The sequence below is a fragment of the Falco naumanni genome, chromosome 13, assembly GCF_017639655.2.
Source record: "Falco naumanni isolate bFalNau1 chromosome 13, bFalNau1.pat, whole genome shotgun sequence".
NCBI lineage: Eukaryota > Metazoa > Chordata > Aves > Falconiformes > Falconidae > Falco > Falco naumanni.
This window is the reverse complement of record NC_054066.1, coordinates 28,425,658-28,448,130: the sequence shown is the minus strand read 5'-3', so window position 1 is coordinate 28,448,130 and position 22,473 is coordinate 28,425,658. Positions and strand designations below refer to the sequence as shown.

The window sequence follows — 22,473 nt, the reverse complement described above, 5'->3', positions numbered from 1 at the left end:
CTAGAAATGTGACTTTTTGCTGAGAAGGGGGTCGGTGAGTCCAAGGGCTTTGTCCCAGACATGACTCTTCCCTTCCTCACCCTCCCAAGACACAACTCCTTCCCTCGGGAAAGGGATGTGTTATCAGCCCTCCCTTATCCCCTGTTCGAGCAGAAACCTGGCACTGCATTTTGTAGAGGTCACTCCCTGTTACTTCCTCATTATCTTTTACAATTCTCTCTTTGGGGATATTTCAAAAGTCATTTAATGTTAGCAATCCACTTTGTAAAAAACAATCCTTACGGAAAACCCAGAGTTACTTGCATCCTGTAAATCTCAAAGCACCGACCAGTTGGGAACGTGATATTTTCCATCACTTTTGCATTTCTAAACCAACACAACTTATGCTGACAGCTGCGCTGCAAAGGCCAGAGCAACTTGGAGCGCAGCCCCCAGGGACCGCTGCCTGTCCTCCCTCGGAAACAGCCAGGGCCTTTGCATCACGTTACCCACCAAGGACATCTATGTTTTTATCATCTTGTAGCAAAATTTACTTACGAACTACTAGTGTGTCACTGGCCAATAACACTGCCTCGTCTGTACCTGGGAGCTACACCAGCATTCCTGCCACGCGTGTGCCGAACCGCTGACCACACAGAGCCTCTGTCTTCAAGTACAAGTTGGGTAACTCTGCCCAAGCCACGGCTGAGGAAGGAGGAGAGGGAGAGACACAAAAGCTTCTGTCCCCTCTGATGACCTGTGCTACAGCGTGTTGCCCAAGAATAATCTGGAGTGTAATTAAAAATACGTAGCATACAGTGCCGAGTTCAATAACCGTAACGACCAACCAGCGCGGAAGCAGAAACAGGCACACTCACCGCCGTGCCTTCCGCGCAGCCGCTTCCCAGCCCCTTCACCTTCTCTAGCGGCCTGAGAAGTGGCTTCAGCTTGCCTTAGAAAAATAACTTGTCTGTCACGATAGATGTTCCTTCCACCAATTCCCTTAAAAATAAACCCTAGGAAAGGGAAAGAAACCCCTTTTTTTCTCTTACTGCAAAATTATTGCTGTATTTAAAACTGCTTTCAGAATTCAAAGTCCTGGGTGACTGTTGGGAAGCCCTGTGCTTTCATTTGCAGCACGTTTATAAGGCTGTGGCCACCTCTGCTGCCAGCCCCACGGCCACGGTGCTCACCTGTGATCAGCATCCACTGGCGCTTCCCTCGGCTGGAAGCGCGCGAGGTTTGGGGGCTGGAAGAGCGCTCCCACACCTTGCTTGCAAAAAGGAATTTTCCAGCACGAGAAAAGCCCAGCAACCAAGGGAATCACCTTGGGCTTTACACCATGATCGCAGGGCAGCCTGAAGCCACTGCCCTTCACGTACGGAGCAAACAATTTAAAAATTCTCTAATATCACGGCTGTGTTTCTTTTTCCTTTCTATTTTGACACCGATAGACGGGACATGATGGATCAGATAGACTGAAGAGCAGTCCAAGGCGTAAGCAGTCTGAGAACGGATGGTTTTTTGATGTGATGTTTGACTTGGAGCCCTTCCCAGCATCTCTCAGATGGTCAGTGTATCCGCTGGCTGGCTGTACTTGCATACCTTAGCATGAAAGTTTATCCAGAAATGCTTTTTCTTGAAAGTGTTTGCTGTCATCTGTGCACGAGCCTTTCAGAGCCCAAACCGCAGCAGGTTGGTGTGATGCTGAGGATGCGAGGGGAGCGGGGTGGCCAAGCACAGCCACCAAAGGTAGCACCTGGGGTTTCAGAGGCTTTCTAGATTTTGGGGCACACCCCCCTCTTCACTACCTCCTGTCTGGTAGAGGAAAAAACAAACAATGCAAGTACAACACATCACATCTATATAAAGAAGGTATTTTTTCCCCAGCATTGTTTATATTGGCAGAGAGGCAGACTTTGGGGTGCTTCAGCTGTTGCAATTTCCTCGTGAAAGACTACAAATATTTCTGTTTCTATAGACAGGCAGCCTGTGGAAGGAGCAGGACCGAACAGGGGGTGGCTAGGTTTCAGCTTTGATGGGGAACCGAAGCTGTGATTTCCACAACAAAAACAGGTCGCGCTCTGCTCCTCACAGCCCACCGCATCCCTAGCTCGACGCAGCAGCTCTTTTCTGTATCTTTTCATGCCAGCACCAATGTGTTACACCACCCAACCTGGCACGGGACAAAAGAAAGCAGAAGCTGGCTTTCTCCCTGCATAATTTTTGTCACTGCAAAATGGCACAGATTTATAGAGATGCTGGTTTGAGGCTGCATTCATTTCACAACACGCTCTTTAGTGGGACAGAACCACGTTTTACAGTGTGCCGCTTAAACAAAAACTTTGCCAATGCATTAAATATTGTTCTCAGAACTGCTACAGACACACGCTTTCACTTGGCAGGGAAAAACAAAACCAGGTAGCCCAAACTCTGTACATCCCTCTGCTCCCTGACATGGGTTCCTGAAGCACTGGTCCAGCACAGATGCCTTTGTGAGGGAGCCTCGTGCTGTGCAGCCTACACTAAATTTACACTCACATAAAACACGTGGAATTAACAGCCAATGAACTGATGGCAAAAAAATCCTGCATAGGCGTGCTCCCCATTTTCTAGACAAGAGAAAGAGCATCCTGTGGCAAAGTTCCCTAATAACAACTCACGCAGTTCGAACACAGCAGAAAGCAGCTGACATCCAGCTCACGCAGGCAACAAGATGCACACAAAGTATTGTCAAATGCCATGGAACAGAAAATACTAGAGAAAATAATCTGTTTTGAGGAAGGAAAAAGCTGTTTGTTTTCTGGTCTGTTCTTTTTTTTTCAGATAAATTTGCTTCTCCAAACAAACTAGGTCCATGGACCATCAGGCTCGAGGTGAGCCTTGGCTTTTACACCCAAGCAGGACCGTGCGGTCATTTCTGCCTGCAGCTGTAGGCATCCTGCAGGAGGGACACCATCTGCCGACAGCGGCTTTGTGGGGGAAACACGTACTGGGAACAGAAGGGCTGGTTTTCTAAGGCTGTACCAGGTATTACCTGGCATTTCTGCGGCTGAGATTGGCTGGGATACCCGTAACGGTCATCCTTGAGAGTCACTGGCCTCTGGGAGCCGAGCAAAAGGACAGACCTCCAGGGCCAGCAGTGGTCTGGCAGGTCTGAGTACAAGTCCTCGTGCTCTGGCACCAGCCACTTCATCTTCTGGTGACTTTGTTCCCCATTTATACAATCAGCATTTATAATTTGTCAGATTTGTCGGAACAGACAAAAAAGTTTTAGATTTTTATAATTAAACACGATCTAAGCTGCTATTTTGCTTATTGTGCAAATGCCTCATCTAATTTCTAACTTAATGATGGACGGGGTAATATCCCTGTCCCTTTCCCGGGGTGTGCGTGAAAGAGGAGAGAACTTCAATAAAAATGGCAAAGATAGGACAGGAAAAGAGTTTTTTTTAGTCCTGCTTGATAACTATAAATTAATAACGTGCACAGTGACTTTCAGAGCATGATGACAACTATATAAACACCAAGATACAGCAAAAGAAGGACTTGATATGAAAGGACAATTGCTCAGTGGTTGGGTCTTGTGCATCTGCCCAGCTCCTGGTCCCACAGGAATGTCTTCGATACTGATTCCAGCATGGCAGGAACATGCTTTAATCCAAATGAAGAAGGTACAAAGCACAAAAAGTTCAGGGACAAGAAGGTACTGAGATGGTTGGTGCTTAGGAATGCAACATGAGAAAGGAAGCAAATGTGCAATTTTGCCCTGAAGTGGAGTTTTATGGCCCAAATCTTTCAACGCCAGGATTTACTAAAGAAACGCTGATCACTTAGTGTCCGGTGGCTGGAAACAAAGCAAACAGAGCAGTTCTTGTGCACATCCACAGAGAAGTCCATGGGGAACTCTGACGTCAGCTTCCAAAGTCGTCGTAATGAATCTGATGCCAGTATGTCTGAGGGTCTGATTAGAATGAAAAGATTCATGAAAGATAAGAATGAAGCTCTTTTCCAATATTTTTCTAAGTCCTTTTGCTTATTTTCATTGTGGTTTAACTTCACAGAATCACAGAATAATTCAGCTGGAAGAGAGTGCAAGGGGTCTTTCATCCCACCTCCTGCTCAAAGCAGGGTCACCGATGGGGTCAGGCTAGGTTGCACATGGACTTATCCATCCGGGACTTGAAAATCTCAACAACATCTCTAGGCAAGCTGTTCCAATGCTTGATTGTTCTCATGGTGGGAAAGTTCTCCCATCTGAGCATCTGAACCTCTCTCTCCTGTGCCAGTTTATGCCTGTTGTCTCTCGCCTTCCCACCACACGCCACCGAGAAGAGCTTGGCTCTGCCTCCTCGACCACCTCCTGCCAGTTATGGGCAGACTACTACAAAGTTGCCCTTCAGCTCTGCCTGCACCAGCCCTTGTCCCTCTGCCTCTCTTCACAGGGCAAGCGCTTCAAGCACCCAAACATCTTGGTGGAGCCTGTCCCAGTCCTTGCTGGGACATTCAATACCTGCTGTGTGCAGAGTAGGAGTAGGTTAACAGAGCACGGAGCTCTGTTAGCAAGGGGCATCATGAGTAACTCCGTACTGCCTCAGAAATGCAGAGCTTTACTCTTCTGTCTGAACTCTTCCCAAAACCAAATGCAGTAGCTGGTGACCCCCGCTTCTTTCCACGGTAGAGCAGGGTTATTTGAAAGACACATCTGGGCTTCTAATACAATTAGAAGATTCTTTAAAAAATGCAATCAGCTGCCAACTAGAGTGTGCACATTGATTATAAACATATTAATTATTGGAAGATTATGTCTAGCTTTGATTTCTTCACCTTGCATGAATAAGCACTAATGAAAAGACTTTAGAAAAGTGATAGAAGAATGGTTTCAGACTGATCTTCCGTATGATTATTTGTATCACGGAAAACTAAGGAAGCGTATTCTTAATTTGCCCAAGCAAAGATCAAGACGTGACATGATAAAGTTTACAAATAGAGATTTTCTGCATGGCAGGGAAGGGCATAATGTGATGCAGTGTTTAGAGACAGACTAGAAATAAACCCACATTTTAACAGTGGTTAAAATACCTGAGCAACAACTCAGTTGGCTTGAAGCCTTTCCTTCACTTGACTTTTAAAAATCAGGTCTGGTTTAGACATCTTTAGAAAGATACACAAAAGTAACACAGATCAAAGAGTGAACGTTTCTTTGATATAAGCATTACTGGACTAGATTCTTTGACCTGTTTTATACAAGGTCAAACTCGGTGATCACATCATCTCTGGGTTTCAGATCACTCTACGTGGTCATATGCTGACACATATGATGAGATCTTTAGCTTAGAAAAAGGAGTTGAAGGATTCTAAAGGATATATTTACTATATATGTGCCATTACTTTTTTTCCTGCAGAACAGACAATAAAGCTAAAAATATTACTCAAATTCAAAATGAAAAATCACTTACTACAATATCCATGGCTTCTTAAACCATCTCAATAGAGACAGTAACTCCAAAACCAACTTAACCCTGAATAGTACCCATTGATGTAAGCGTCCATTGGAATTACCTTCTATTAACTGTATCTTGCTTTCTTGCAGAACTACAACATACCAAACTTTAGGTGGTTTAGGCACTGAATAAAGAGTAAAAAAACCTACAAACTCTTCCAAGATGAACTCAAGAAAGATAAAACCCAAAGCATTAAATCTTGCATTTGATGAAACATAAAATCATCCACAAAAATTGAGTCCAATCATGAATGATCTCAATGACAATAAACTCCTAGTAACTTGAAAGAATGGAATGTGTGGGTGGCAACCAGACAAAGATAAATGCAATTAACCTAAGGGAATATGGATTCACTCTCTCTCATTAATCATCACATTTGGTTTTGTTGAAAACCTGGAAAGAACACATCGCTGAATGCCACTTTTTATAATTTTCAAGCAAGCATTATAGCTGAGACATCACTAGATAATCACCACTACTAGCAAAAGATAAATGTATTCAGAAGTTAATATGGTGTAGGCTATTCTGAGTGAATTGCTTTTTTAAAGAGGAATTCATAACTCCCCCCTCAGTTTTACCCGAATCATTGCCCATGGGCACAATGTCTCTTCTGCAGCCCACAGGGATTGCTGCAATTTCTTTGTAAGCTTCCAGAATAGGGAATGTACTGCAATTCTCTCTCCAGCTATCAAGTGGTTTTACTGAATTATTTTGTGCAAGAGCTTGTGAAGCCAACTGTTAATACAGGAGGTTATGTTAAAATGAGGGTATAAAGGCCAGCTCTTCCTAACAAGAGGCACACACTGCATTTTCCAAAATTTCAAATGCCTTGTATCTCTGCTTGAATGGTTGTCATTTAGAAAAAAAGTGGGGGGGGGGGGGGGGAAAGTGTAACCTGGTTTTCCTAGCTCCGAGACCAGCTGCGCAGTCAGGGCACAAACATGTATTTGAGCAGATGAGCAGGATTTGTGGGAATGCTCTTCCCTGGTCGCAGGAAAAAATAGTTTGGGATGATTTAATAGCACTTCAGGAAGAGTGTGGTTGTACAAGAAATGCTTTGTGATCAGAAGAATGCATGAGAAATAGTCAAACTTTCCCTGGGTTAATTGCCACTTTGGGTGCATCCACCACGTTGCTTGCGCAGAGCTGCCTCTTCCCTCACAAGCGCAGCCTCGAGAGCAGCCCAGCCCCAACCCCCTCCCAGTGACCTCCGGAAAAGCCAGCACTGACCCGGCACCCCGAGGCAAGACTGAGCCTTTAAGGCATAATGCTTTCCTAACTCCAGAGGATAAACGGCATCTTGCAACATGGCATCCAAAAAATGCAACAAAACCCAACATTAACAAAAAACAAAAGACAATAATAGAAAAAGAATTTGCCTCCGAATTCCTTCTTTGAGAATTTGGTTGCTAAACAGCATTGCTGAGAGGAAGAAATTACTTTGTCTTTCAAAAGTATGTGAGATTTCAAAGGTTCTGTCCCGCTGCGGAATGAAAATAAAAGATGTTTTACAGCCTTTACATTTTTCACCGGTTCAAGGAGACCTCTGATTCCTCTTTCTTGTGTCAGGTCTTATAAACCCAGAAAGACCCTGAGTGTCTCCCACTCCGGTAGGACCCTTCCCAGCTGCCACAGCTCTGCATCACCAACACAAAGGTGAATTTCTCACTCACCTGCAGATTTTTATTCCATTAAGCACTATCTTCCACATTCCTTTCCTACACTTGAGCTTTCATATGACCCATTCAGGACTATTTTCTTGCTCTTCTAAAGGCTTTGAGAGCTGAGAAGCAAGTCATGGTATTCACAATGGGCCTTTCTTAAAAAATTTTCTTCAAACTGAGACAAAGAGAGTAAATGCTCATAAAAAGGACAGTTACAGTCCAAAAATACTCTGTGCCCAGTTCCTCCTGCTCCTGACCATCCTCAAAGGCATCCCTGTACTCTCAGCCCTGGCTCCAAAGCCCAGGGTGACTGGTGACTTTGTAGAGGGGGGCAGGCTGGAAACCCCTCCCGGCGGGGGAGAGGCAGGCAGAGCTGTGCGCAGCCGTAAGCCTGCAAACTCGGGCACCACCCTGGGTGCCTTCAGTGCCTGGGGAGGGAAAACCTTCTCCCAAATGTCCAGGCATCCTCCATGCTCCTGAGTGCTTGTGGTACTCGAGGAAAAGACGACAAAGCCTCAGATTACTGCAGCTGCTGAGAAGGCAGCATTTCACTTAACACCTTCATGCTGTATTTGCATTTTTTGCATTTTTTCCACTGGTTTTTAGTTGACATCATACAGATACAAGCTAGAAAAAAAAGGTAAATTAAGAAAAAAATTGCTTTTCTACTCCTAGAAGAGGTGATAGGATTTACAAGGGCCTGCATAAGTACCAGCATATAGGAATGGAAGTCTCATTTCTCCCGGGACTGCTGGGTGAGCTCGACCAGGGCAGCCCCCGCCTCCAGCCACAGTGCTGCTGTGCCTGAGACCTCCACGCAGAGCGGGTCTTGCGCTGGCTGGGAAGGGCAGAGCTGCTGTGCCGCCGGGCGGACACGGCTCAGGCTGGTGGGCAGAGCTGGGAATACATTAAACCCTTCTGTTGGCATCAGTGTGTAAGCGGAGAATGGTGTTTACACACCCTGGGAAGCGAGGTCAGCACATGCGTTTCATTGCAGCCTTTTCACAGCAGCGAGGGGAGAGGGTGAGCCCTTAGAAGAGATGTGACCTTCTCCCTCATCTCTGGGGGACATCGCGACACCAAACCTACAACCTACAACGCTGCGCCGTGCGATTTTTCGCTGGCCTGGAACAACGATGAGTAAGTGAGAGAGGCGGTGTGCCCAAGCCCCGCCGCGGCAGGCAGCATGCTCCTGCTTCCCCAGCACCGCTGGTGTCAAGCAGAGAATTCTGTTTACCCTGCTCGAGATGTCAGCTCAAGTGGCTCAAGAGCCTCTTGTCAGTGGTGCAGACGGTCCTGGTTCTATCAGCTCTTGTAGTAACCAGAGGGCACTGGAGAGCTCGCTGGGAACTGCCGCCTGCTGTCAGGTCTGTGATTGCTGTTTGCCTCGAGTTCAGACCCATCTGAAAATACCAGCTCTATACTGGTAGTACCGGTGGCGTCTGGATCCCTGGCAGCAGGGCCATGGTGCTGTGCCACGCGGACCCCCCGCACTGTGTCCCACTCCCAGCCCTTCTCAGACCTCTCCTCAGAGGACGCGACATTTTGGCAGGAGAAGCAGCAGGGCAGCAAGGTGTCAGCTGCCCTTCGATGTCTCCAGACTAGTGGCATCAGCAACACCCGTGGCATCAGCAAGGAAATGGTGCCCCGTGTCACCCCCAAGGATTCCTTTTCCCACCTTCATCCACTCTGCTGGCTCTAACCCAGCTGCCTTACCAGCCTACCCAACGGCCTGCTACAAACACTCCCCTTTCTGGGCTATTTTATTAAGGTTTGAAATTTTAAGAGATGCATTTTCCTTTAGCTTGACATAGGCCTATCACTGATGTGATGGACAAACCACAGTGAGACCATGGTACCGAGATGCAATTTCAGCTCAAAGGGCGATTTCCTTTATGGTCATTGGCTCCCGTGAGAGTTGTGGAAGGAGGAAGATGGTCAAACACCCATGAAATGAGCATGGGCAGCCCTGCCTGCAGCAGAGGCTGTGCCACTCTTGCAAGACTTACTAAATTCAGGGTTGATGAAATACAAAGACATGCTAGCTATTAAAATAAAAAGCTGAAACACCCCATTATTCAAAGGCTTGGCTAAAGCAGTCAAAATTCTTGGCCACAATTGTGCCAATTTTTACAGAGCGGCAAAAAGCATCTAAGAAAAAGGCCATTCCCCTGAATTTCAGTGCACTGATCTAAAAGACATGGGTATCAGAAAGCTTAAAAAACCCCACAACTCACCAGGATCTTTTACCTGGGAAAAAGTGTATTTTCTGCTCACCCTGTTTTCTAATACAGCTGAAGTATTATGGCTGTTCTTCAGCCTTGCCTTGTTCCTAGGAAGTGTGCGCTATGGATTCAATTATATTAAAGGAAATAATTCTGAGAATGAAGAGGACATGAATCAGGTGTAGTACGTATACCGATGTCCCCTGACACATGGCACCTGTGCAGTCCCCTGACGACCTGAGATGTGGTCCAGCACCAAATAAAGCTTGTGCTAGACTGACTCTCTCATCAGAAAAGCAGACAAGAGGAGTGTAATGGAGAATTCCAATTACAATAGACACTGCCTGTGCTATGCTGGAAAGTTTGCTTGCCCTTTTCCCCAGCCTCTGCCATCATCACCACTGACACAGTGTTACCTGCGAGCTTCGCTCCACTCTCCACCCTCCACAACTCCACTGGCACGTACAGCCCACCAGCAATGAAGGCAGACTGCTTACCTGTTGCCTTTTCAGGGTTATTGCACATGAAACACTGCCAAGCTCCTGCTTCCTCGCTGTAGCCGAATAAATCAAAGAACCTCACTTCTTCCAGGTGCATCTGCACATGGTCCAGGTCCTAGGCCAATAACGAGAAAAACCAAACCACTCAACAAGGTGAACCACCACATGGGTAACAGCTCATGACCCAAAATCACAGCGGGATGGGATGCACAGCGGGCACTGAGCATCCCTTTCCGTATGTCTCCTGCAGACAAACGACCCGCCGGGGCAAAGGCGTCGAGCAGGATGCATCTCTCTCTACCATCATTAGTAGCAGCTAATATATGTTACATATGAGTCTGCAAGAGGCAGAAGGCTGGTCTGGGATTTTTTTTGCCTCTTCAACACTGCTGCCAGCAGCGCGCTCAGCAGTCCTGCCCAGCACATTTCCCACCAGCTGAACCATTTTTATTACCTCCAGCCCTCTCTCAGGATTTTTTTCAATGATCCAGAAGGCAGTGGTCGCCGCTAACACACTGCAGTGCTGGGGACCTCCTCCTGGCCAGCTGGGTCCCCCGTCACAGCAGGAGTTAGTGGCTGGGGACTGCTATTTTTTTTTTTTTTAAAAGAACTAATAGAGGCTCTGAAGCCAGCCCCCTGTGAGAAGCACTAATATGAACGTTTAATATGAATGTTAATATGAACGTTTCCAAAAAATGCAGCAACAACAGGACTGATTTAGCTCACATAAAACCCAGGTAAATGTGATGTTATTCTGTCAGCGACAAACCAGGAAAGTAAGGATTATGCATCTGCAAAGTAAACTGAATTTCTGGCCCGATCAAGTAAGCCTACAGAAAGTACATTTGCAGCTCCGAGTACAGGAGAAGCTACAGGATGCTCTTTTTTAGGCAATTAACAGCACTGTATAATTCAGTGTATTTTAAATCCCGTTACTCAATTTTAAAACAGATGGTGATCTCACACTTAAGCAAACATTGGTGTTAAATAACAGCAACCAAGTTACTCACTGCAAACACAACAGGAATTTCTAGAACCACTCAGAAAACACTCCTGTTGCTTGTGTGGAGCCTTCACCAGGCTGCAGCAGCACGCGGCGGCCCAAAGACAGCACAGCTTTACGCAGCCAGCGGGGAGGCGACCAGCCCTTGCGGGGCAGCCGCTCATCGCAGCGCCCGCGGCTGTGCAAAGGATGCAGCTGTCTGATCCCGGCCTTTCCAGAGAAGCTTTAGGGAAGGGGAGGGAGCAGGAGGCTGGCTGGCTCGGGGAGACCCGGCACCACGGCCTCTCCTTCCCAGCCCGCTTCACCCCGGGAAACGGCCATGAGAACCGAAACAGCCGAGAGCACTCCGAGAGCACTCCGTACCTCTGGCCATGGCCCGGGTAACAGGCTCAGCTGAGCCAAACGTCACGTTTTAACTTAACGGGGGCTCTTGGGTACCCCCACCCTCTGCACGCCAGAGGCCATCTCCTGGTGGATTTTAGGCTGTCTGATGGAAGTTTTGTGTTAACAGCTGGACTTGACGGTCTCAAAGGTCTTTTCCAATCTGAATGATTCTGTGATTCTAAGGATGGCAAGGCAGAACAGGGAGCACGACTCACACCACCTGAGAAGCCCCAAATGAGAAAGGTTGCCTTCCCTTTTCCAGAGGAACACGCAGAGAAATAGGCTTGACAACGCATGGGAAGGCAACAGTCACACCACAAAGGTCTCGGACACGTGTCGGCTTTGTTTGCAAGAGGGTGCTGCAGGGCTGCAGCCTCCCAGCTCGGCTTCTCTCCCCATCCTCGCATGGGAGACGGGCAGCCAGGCTGCAGCGGAGAGGTCCCCTGCCCTCCCGGGCTCCTCGGTGGGCTCCCCCGGAATGCTCCACTGTGCGGTTCCTTGTGCCTCCTGCGCCCGTCCGCCGGGACAGGGCTGCATCCGCACCCCGCACAGCCAGCTGCCCTGCCCCAGCACGCTCAGACTGGGGATCGCGGGTAAAACATGACTATTTTGCTCTGTACCAGCTCTTTACATGTTGCTGAAGTTCTTACTTTCCTCCAAAGAGAAACTCTATATGTTCGAGGAATTTAGCTGGCTACTGTGCTGTGCAGCAGGAGCACTGCGCAGCTTCTCTCCATGTTTCTCCAGCTGCTCGGCTGGCAGTGGATCCGACAGCCCGCGCCTCCCTGCCTCCCTTCAGATACTCCGTGCGTGCTGTGGGATGCCCAGCAGATCCTCCCTGGGTAAGGGGAGCTGAGTCCTTGGGAGGGACAGACCACACAGCCCCCCAGGCTGTCCGCCCCACGGTGGGCTCCTGATGGAGGGGCAGATGGCCCCTGCCAGAGCATGGCCAGCAACACACCCTGCCCCAGCGTGCCCTGATCCTCCTCCCACTGTGTCATCTGGGAGGAACAAGACAGGCAAAATAACGATGGAACTGCTTTCAGCAGGTCTGTGCACGTGGATGACACTGAGCAGAAAGCCCAGGAGCATCTCCAGCCTGTGAAAAAACTCTTTTAGTGGCTGCCATGGGCCAATTCTAGACTGAAAGAGAACAGATATACAGAAATATCAATGCAGCAATCTTTTTCCACTCTGTACTCTCATGCACTTGAAATAATCTGCTATAAACCACTTATTTCAGGAGGGGAAGCATGGGGAAAAAGCCTAATTAGAGAGGAGAGATTTATCTCATCCCCATGCTCCATCATCTTGAAAACTTCAGTGACTCCATTGTGAAAACGTGGCGTTTCTTTCTGCTGCGTAAACTGAGACAGCAAAGAAGGAAAGGGAAGAACAGGACTAACAACGGCTTACAAATGTTAATTATTGTCTTGCAAGGCTGCTCAACAAAAGACTCTCTCTTAAGGCATCACACGGGGCTTGTGAAGTAGTCACCATCTCACTCTTCTGACACAGCATGAGTCAACCCAAAGAATTCAGCAACGAGCTCAAGACCGGCTTAGTTTCTGTAATATGGCCTGCCTGTACTTTGATAAAGAACTATGAAGCAACTGAACGGAAATCTGTAAGGGTGTACATCTGGAAATGCTTTACTCCTGGCACATCTTAAGCTGTGTTGTATAAATATTTTTTGTGGCACGAACAGGCTGCCCAGTGAAACACAACATGCTTTCTGTAAGCCAGGTATTCACTGCAATTCCTTGCACAAGCATCCTGGGCCAAACTCAGAAATGCCTTACAGTGATGTAAATCTGAAAATATTTCTCAGAATTTACTCTGGAATAAACCATTGATGTAATGCATTTTTCAAACCTAGAGAAAATCTTTTAGAATACATATTGAAAAAACAAAGTCTAAATTCATTTACTCTGGATTAGCCGTGGATTTGCAAGACAAAACAGGGAGCAACTGCAGAGCAGTGCTGCAGCACGGACTTTGCTTGGGTCTGGGGGCTGAACCTTCCCCACGTGCCCACAGCACAGAAATCCCTCAGTTCTGATAAAGCATTCAGACACAGCTATAGCACGATGCGTAAAACTTAATATAAAGTCCAATATGTGACGCTGATGCTGCATTTATGTCAACAGATGTTAAAACATTTCAAATGCAGGGCGCCACACTCATTGAAACAAGCACAGCCCCGTAATGCTGCTTCCTGCACTACCGGAAGAGGAATAATATTAACAAGTACTGTAACTTTGTCAAATAATTCACAATATTTGAAGTCCTATTAGCAACGGGAAGACCTTCTGAAAAAAATAATTCAGATTACAGCAGAAGCTTAGCTTGTCAAGCAAAGTACCAGGTCATGCCGGGAATGCTCTGGCTAGATTTTTTGGGAATGTAGAAGCTGAAGGAAACCTTCCCTACGGCAGACCTAGGTCTCGCTCCCAGAAAACTCAATGGGACTTTCTCACTAAACTGAAGGAAACTGCGCTAGAAACAAGCTCGGGTTCCACATTCATGAGCAAACCCAAGAGGAGGAAGGTAAATCCAGCAGCACGCCGCGGAGCCCGGCGCTGAACACTGAAGTCTTTGACATTTCAGGCACATCACATCTGCCTGCCCTCGGCCTCCCAAGGCTGTCAGACAACGCGCAGCTCCTGGACTTCCCAAACTTCAATCCACTGCCTGATTCATTAAAGCAGTGAAGATCAGTATCTCATCTTCCAGCTCTGCTATTTTGGGAACCCAGAGATACAGTCACCGTCATGGAGTGATGAAAGTTCCCCAAACAGGCCAAATGCGAGCGTCTGAGCAGTAGTAGGATTATGCGGTGGATGCGCTCGAGACTAATCATATTTCTAGGGTGTTGGACGTGTTTTATAGACTTTGTGTGCGTGATGCACTACATCTAATCCTACCCATGAAGGCATGCTCTTTCCTAAGCTCTTTGTTCACCCCAAACTCCTTTACATCTCCACCAGCTCTGACTTTGGACTCTTAGATCTTGGCAGGGACTCAAGTTAAGCCAGTATCGAACAGAAAACCAGCTCTAATACCCTGGGGTGAGTCAGGCCAGGATTCCAACAGCAGCGACAATACTTAGTGCAAACTCCACTCTGCCTAAGTAGCACTGGCCCATCAGCTGGGTCTCAGCTGTGGAGAGCCCCTGCTCCTCTCACGAGGCGCAGCAGGAGTTCCCACTTCAGTGCCACGTTATCCTGGGGGTTCAGAAGGTGTTTCTAACAAAACTCCTGGTTTTAAATCAGCCATAACCTAAGTAAATTAATCTTATTCAGTCAGACATCTTAATGTGTACAATATTCTGAGAGCGAGTATTTTAAAATCGCATTTGACAATTCATTTCATCCAATTGAGCTGGATGGAGACATTCAGGAATAAATAGATATTTGTTTTAAAATCCTACAGCATCCTTTTCCAAGAAGCCTGATTAATAGCTTTGAAACAGCATTTGCTGAAATCCCAGAGACAGTAAACAGCTTTGAAAGAGTAATCTTTTAAACTGATGGGGGTAACTAATGCTGCATGTGCAAATGATCATTTCCATAAAAGCCAAGTCTGTGTTTAACTAGGTGAATTTCCAAGTGCCTGCTAAAAAGTTCATAGTGGCAGCTAATCTAAATCCAAAGTTTGAAACTGCAGGCAGGAAAAAAAATATCCATATGTAGCATCACCAGTTTTCATCACGTCGGAAGCAATCCGCGTGAAGCATGGAGCAGGGGGTGGAGAACAAGCCTGGACACCTTTCAAAGCACAGCGCAAAACAGCAGTGCGGACCCTCTGCGGAGGATGAAAACATCACGGCTGGCAAACACGTCCCAGCCTCCCCACAAGCCGAGTGCTTCACATAACAGGGAGGTCAGAGGCACGCACCCTGCATCACCGCGTGCCCAGCCAGGAGGAGAGGACTTGGCGTGTCAGCAAGGCAAAGAAGGGGAAGAGGCAGGGAAAGGGGGTTTGTTTTTCACGATTTGAGCCCGGCAGAGACTTGCTGTAGCTATTGTAAAGGTCCTTGTACAGCTGTTCTAAAAGTCAGGGCAAAGTTCTTCTGCTAATTTTTTTTCCTGAGAAAAATAAAATCTTACCTTTTGGTGTGGAAACGTAGACTGGATCATGGCAGTTTCAAAACTGTGTGTCCCCTTAAGCTGTGTCTTCTCCCACAGGGCCTTAAGGACTTGCACAGAATTGCTCTGTATGGACAAAGGCTCTGCAAACAAGCTCTGAAGAAAATGTTGAAAACAGGATTTCAAGCATTTTTTACTTGGCCATTAACAAAGAGCATCTTGTTCTTACAGTGGGACAGTGTGCAAATAACCAGGGATTATTTCATTTCTCTGCAAGGAGATACGATGGATCAATATTCATACAACTAGAGAAATCTTCAAATACTTAATTTCCTTCGGGGTTTGTTTTTGTTTGTTTGTTTTTGGTTTACGTTACACAACTTTAAGGTCTGTGGCTCACTGCTACACACAACAACTCACATGTCATTTTTGCATTGAAATGCCAGTTTATCCAAATGTTAGCAGCACCGGGCTCTGTGGACCAGGCGTGGATCTCGGCGACATGCATCTCTTTGGAAAAGACATGTCATTTGGCAGTTAATGCGAAGAGATGTTCGGCACCGCTGCAGGTTTGCCTGTGTTTATTTGGACCTGACTGCAGCTCTCAGTCCTCATGTGGGGAAGAATAACAGCGTGGTGTTTGCAACTGCACTGAACAGGACAAAACGCAAGAGACGAAGCTCCACAGAACACATTCAGCACAGATTTTGCTGACAGAGTAGAGGAATTTTCAGACCCTGAACATTCACAAAACAAGATGAAACCCATGTTGGGTTGGGTGCTCTCACCTCCAAAGCTCCCGATTTCAAAGGACAGCCAGGACACAGCCTTACACTGCCTTGAGTTATTCTAGGAGTCAGCAGCATGAAGTTCTCGCTGTCTAAACTGCACATGAGGTCAATGTTACAGGAACTACTGTGGCTGAGAGAGCTTAGCATTTCTGCCTCTACTGCATCTCCTACATGATCTTGTAATTAAAAAATGCACTCGCATGCAGGAACCAAGTTAAGAATGCACAGACAAATCTGATTTTCCATATTTCAAGTATTTGATTTTGCAATATGAACAATATCCTTTTAGTGTAGGTTTCCTGGATGGATGTTCCTCCTCTTTCTGAGCAGAAGCCCAACAGCCCTAATCCCATAGTCTGGCACCCAACCAACACAGAGACATTTCTGTAAGACTCAACTCAAGGAATTTTATTGTGGCTGAGGCAATGCATTTTTCCCAGAAACAACTGTATCGCTTTGCCCAAATTAAAAGGGAGAAGCAGTCCGCTCCAGGCAGCCACCTGGCACGAGAAAATGGCAGCCCAATTAGTTCGTGTTTGGCAAATTCATGAGTAACTGTAGGGAAGGCGTTAGGAAGGGACGTGCCAGGCAGCCCCTTGCTTGCTGGTGCTACCACAGCGGCATGACACTGGCCCACCTGATGAGGGAAATTGAACTCTAAATCATAAAGCGTTAAAGGATTATTTTACTGAATGAATCTGTGAAACCAAGCATCCTGTCTATCGAATAGCTTAACACCACCCCTTACTCTAATTTTGTTCCTTTTGTTAATCATCACTTAACTGCAAGACAGCTACTCTTCCTACTGCCCCGCAGGAATAATTTGGCGTTTCACAACTTCCATCTGAGAGTTTCGAAACATGATAGAACTATTCACTAATATTTTAAAAATTAAATAGAAAGCAGGGTCACGAAGTTAAGGATCTGTTCTGGAGAGCTGAGTGAAAAAATCTCTCTTGCTTTTACTTTCCCAAAATGCAATGTCAGATGGAATATGGATCGACTAGCAAAAAGGGAATAAAACCACAGTAACTAGTATTGAAACTTTCAGAACCCATATATTAGTTGTCTGTCTGTGAATCTATGACAGATTTGGTGAAAAACACATTTTTATCACCAGCCTTTCATTTAACTTATTATTAACACACTATAAATACATTTTATGTCAAATTTATCTCTTGTACAATTTCACAGGCTTAAATAACGTTATTCCAGGGCTGATTTTAGTGCCCTGTATTTAATTTACTCACAGTTATATATCCAGTACTTAAAGGCCTTAGGATTTCGAACAAAAGAAAACCATAAATTATCTGACATGAAACACCATCCTGATGTACAGCAGACATGAGCACTCAGTGCAACACAAGAGGAACTTCCCCCCCCCCCCCCCCCCCCCCCATAAAAAAGCATATTAAGTGCTTGGTTTACAGCATGTTTGCAAAGACACAAAGCAAACCGCATTGCTTCAAGCCTGGCCCCGGCAGCGTGGGGGGGGTCTGCTGGGGACTCCTTGCCCGGGGCCAGGGGATGCACCGGCACAGCTGGAGCAAACTAGAAAAAAACGTTGGGAATAAAAAGAAAGTTTTGGAAAGGACAGGTGGAGCGGGACAGATGCAGTTAGCCAGCCCGGGGCAGGGAAAGCCACGGGAAATGGGGGCAGCAGGTGTGGGGCAGCATCCAAAGGAAGCCGGACCCAGCAGGACCACGTGGGGATGGGGAAGGGGGGTAAAATGGGCACCTGAGTGCAGAGGAATGGGGAAGCAAAATAATATGCCCCAGTGAGCTGGGAACTATGTGAGCTCAATAGTCCTGACAGAAGGTGGAACTAGCAGGGCCAAATTCAGAGCAATCTGGGAAGGGGTTAAAGGGAGGGGGGTTTCAGTGGAAAATGTATCAGGCAAAGGAGAGGCACGAGGGAATAAAGGTGGAGTCAGTGATTACACTGTCAGTGCAGCTGATTCAAACCACGAAGCACAGGCAGAGCAGAGGTCACTGTGCCCAACTCCGGCGGCGGCTGCGCAGTGCCGGGTGAGGTGCGCCAGCCCTGCCGCTCGCTCCTCTGCTTCTGCTCCTCCTTCCTCGTTTCTGTGCAGTTTAGAACTTTAGCCCATATTTTTCAGCACCTGTTTTCCTCTCATCAAGAATAAAATGATACATTTATAACATAATTCATTTATTCTCTCTAGGTCCAGTTAAAATTCAGCCTCTTTCTTCAGGTTTTCATTTACAGTCAGTCACCTTCTTTATTCTCCCTTTCGTCTTGTCTCCTCATTGCTGTTTTTGCCTCTGCTCTTCCTCGCTTCCATTGCTTTGCTCTGTCACTGTCTCTCCTTCCCTGACCACCCTCAGCTTGGCCCCTGACCATCCTCCTTCCTCACCTACAGCAAAGCCCTGTCCCCACAAACCGCTCACACAGGCACCTCTGGATCCAGAGGACCCACGACTTGTACCACCAACGACGCACCCAGACACTCCTACTGACCTGCATTTTTGAAAAACACTTTTTGTATTTATTGCTAGGAATAAACACAGCAAAGAGCAATTTGAACTGTTAGATTCACAGCATAACTTGCTGTGCTTGTTTTAAATTTCTGATAAATCCTTTGTATTTCTAAGGTTACACTGGGGTGGGATGAACTGCAATGAACAGTTCTACATAGGTTAAGAAACTGAACCTGACTATTTAAATGCAAACCCCCATCTGTTTCATCTTGAAGTGTGAATGTAGGGTTTTCTCTTACAATTTCATACTGCTTGTAACCTATTAGGAAATCCCACATATGTCCAAATGCTAGGCTATATTTGGAAACCATATTAAACATGAGAAAAACAGCTTTAGGGTTGGTAAGAGAACAGCAGTGATCAGAGTTGCAAACCCTGCTCAGTCAAAACTTCTGCAGTAGAAAGTCCCTGTGGCTGCTGCACCTCTAACCTCCACCTGCAGCCTCGGGCTTGATTCTGCTCCCCTGCAAATCCACTGCAATGCTCCTGTTCATTTGCAAGGCACCTGGGACTTACTGGAAGTTTTGCCTGAAAGAGGACAATAAGGTTTCATCCCACTTTTTTTAACCCCAGACTTTGTAATCTCTCCAGACAGTTTGAATTTGTTGTGTTTAATAGAAATATAAAAACTTATAAGCTGCAAAATCACTTCAACCCACTATAATGATTTTCTGAGAAACCATAAGGGTTACAAAGTACTGTGGATTAGAAGCATATTTAAAGAGATGAACCATTAACACACCTTTTTTCCAGGTACAACGTGAACAATATAGAGGTGCCACTAATTTGTATTGCACACACCTGCTGAAAGAGGAACATGATATGGATCCACAGCGGAGGCTGCCGGCTGACGAGGGTAAAACTGGATTTACTGTACAAGCAGTAATGGCCCTTCAGGGGACAGCTGAAAGACAGCTTTGCGACACAACTTCTAACAGTATCTAGAAATAAATATACAGATTATTAAAGTCAAGTACATAAAAGACAGAAATCTACATGTCCGTCAGCAGTGCACATGCAGTCATGCAGCACCTAGGCACGCACTTCCACTCCGCAGGAATCTCGGGCTGGCTCAGCCCCTGCGGCATCAGAAGGGCGGTGCTGAGCCTGCACCCTTACATTAAACACAAGCCATCAGACAGTACAGGAGAAATTTAGTCTGCAGTGCTTTAAATCTTTGGTAGCCATCACCTACTCCCAAACGCAAAAGGCGCGATGCAGCACACAGTCGGGATGTTCAGCTCCTTCGTGCTTTCTCATGCATTTGGTACCGTTGTTTGGCTTATTGAACCAGACAGAGCTGTCAAAACTGTGCATTGCTTATTTTTATTTAAAGAATTTCTTGGAAAAACCATCCCATATTAGGAAAGAGCCATATGGGGGCCTGTCATTTGTGGAATCCTTGCCGAGACCTTGTGCGGCTGAAAGCTGCTGTCTGTAGGGACGGAGGAGTGTGGCGCACGGCTCCCAGCCAGGAGCAGCTCCTTCAGCCACTGGTGAAAGCTGCGGCACTTCCCCTTTGCCGTGGATTCTCCAGGAGCCAAAAGGTGCATAAATCGATTTACAACGCTACTGTGCACGTAGCATGTTTGCTGTACAGGCTATCTTACAAATCCATCATCAGGAATACCACGGTTTCAAAGAGGAGCATCAGTGAGTATTCACTGAGCCCTGCATCACCGCGGGGAGCTGATGTAGCGGCTCCTGCCCCACCGCGAAGGCTCCCAGCACAGCTCCTCTCCCCGTCCCCTCCGGAGCTGCAGCCCCACAGCTCAAGTCCACCTGGGCCTGCCCATGCACAGATGCTCTGGCTACAGCCTGGCTTTAGGGGCTCCAGGTCCTACAAATCCCACTTCTGAGCTGATTTTTACACACTGAGCCAGGGAGCTGCAGCTCTTGCCACATTCTCCAAGAGGCACAACAGACAAGGGACAGGAATCGTTGCTGCTGCCATACTGCAAGGGACAACGTGACACAGTGACTTGCGCAAATCTGCAAGCCAATGCACAGGCAGCTGCTGGCAGAGCTCCTGGGCCACAACTGCTGGCACAGCCACAGACTTTGCAGCAAAAAAACACAGGGAGAAGGAAAAGGTATGGAGCGGCAGGTCCAGCTGGACAAGAGACTGCAAACGCACTCACAGGTGCACGCCGGGAACAGCAGGGTACGTCAGTTCACAGCTGTGCCTGGTGTCACCTGCTTAGTGCACAGGTTTTCACCAAAAGCGCGGTTTGACTCTTTGTCCCAGCTCTGGGGCACTACACACAAAGCGTCTCCAAGTCTTGCTGCTCTGCCAAATACCAACCATTTATGGCACCTGTGATGGCATCACCTGTTGATAAAAATCCCGCAGAGGTTATGTGGAATCTGAAGGTGTCCTTTGGGGTCAGCTGCTCTGTACAAAGCTAAATGCTGCGTAATGTTACCTGACTCCAAACTTCCCGTGCTGGTTTGAACTGGAAATGAAGCCCTTGAGATGCACAATTCTGTTTTTGCAAAATATTGACCTTGAACCCTCATTCTCTGTCTTTGGGTGACTGCTCATAATGACTAAAGCACATTAGGCATAACCTGATCAGGCTGCTTAATTAACTTAAAATAGTGGTATCATTTTATAGCCCTTTTGAATGGGAACAAGAGGCTACCCGAGGTAAAAAGGCATGGAACACAGAAGACTGAGATCCTTAGATGATAACCTTGATGCAAAGATGGGAGAGAGCTGCACCCTCTTCACCCAGCTGGACAGCTCAACTTGGAAAGGGAGAGGGGAACAACCGGTCCCAGCAGCTGCTGCCGCCGCGCTTGTTTCCCAGCTAAAGGCAGAAATGGCACAGACAGACAAGCGCCCGGCAGTGGCTGCTGAGCCTGCTAGGCTGACCCATGCACAAAGCCACCGCTGTCCCTTTCCCAAGGCCCTGGCCTGCCAGCACCTGCAGGGTCAGAGCCAAAGCACACCAAGCGGAGGGAGCAGTCACCCGGCCAGGATGGCCGCACCATGCCCGCAGGATGAACGGTGCGGCTGAGGCTGACACGGGCCAGCTGTGCAGGGAGCATCACCCAAGGTCGCGTGCTATCCTGGTGAGTCACCCTGTGGTGAAGGTGTAGGAATAAAAAACGCTGTAAGAAAATATCCTAACCGGAAAAATTACTTGTAGCTTTTTAGAAAATGTAGCTAATGGGACAATTTAAATAGCACAGCCTTCTGAATCTAATGACAACGGGAGCCAGCAACAAGGAAGACTGATATCAGGATGCAGCCTTTCTCTCCAACAACAGATCATCTTGAAATACTTATTGTTTTAACATTTTTCATCTAATCAAGATGTGGAAGCATAGGAGAGAAATGCAATAAATTCAGTATTTCACAGCAAACCATGATGTATGAGGAAAGAGTTTACCGGAGGTACAAAACCCCAGTTTCCCTAGAGCAAAAGCATCAATGGATCAGATTGTCACTGAAAATGCAGAAAATTTAAAACTGGGATATTGGAACCTGCTGAAGATGCTACAGAGAGGCCAGATGGCTGGGAGAAAAAACTTTAGAAGCTGGCAAGTGGAAACCAGTTTATTAGCCTTTGACAAAGCTGTCTGAATTTGCTGAGAAAAGGAAGTCACCAGTGTCAAGCTGGGGCTGCAGAGCTCGTTGAGACTCCATTGTAGCACAGGAGAAGAGACCCGAGATGTAACAGCATGGGAGGATTAAAGTTATGGTTCAGAAAAACCAGTAGAGTCACTACACATACTGTGGGGAAGCACACACCAGCCAAAGCAATGCAGAGTATTCGGAAGCGAGCACAAGAACAAACCAGACTGTAGCGACCACAGCGTAA

At 46.9% G+C, this 22,473-nt stretch overlaps 1 protein-coding gene across 2 annotated transcripts in view; it reads right to left on the bottom strand.

Moving 5' to 3' along the window:
• VEPH1 (ventricular zone expressed PH domain containing 1) overlaps positions 1-22,473 on the bottom strand; it is a 98,225-nt gene that overhangs the window by 5,849 nt on the left and 69,903 nt on the right. For both annotated transcript variants that reach the window (XM_040613523.1, XM_040613522.1), the window contains 3 exons: positions 19,445-19,584; positions 15,372-15,506; positions 9,870-9,987 (listed from right to left, as the gene is read on the bottom strand). In XM_040613523.1, coding sequence (XP_040469457.1) covers positions 9,870-9,987; positions 15,372-15,506; positions 19,445-19,584 — 393 coding nt within the window. The remainder of the gene's footprint in view (positions 1-9,869; positions 9,988-15,371; positions 15,507-19,444; positions 19,585-22,473) is intronic.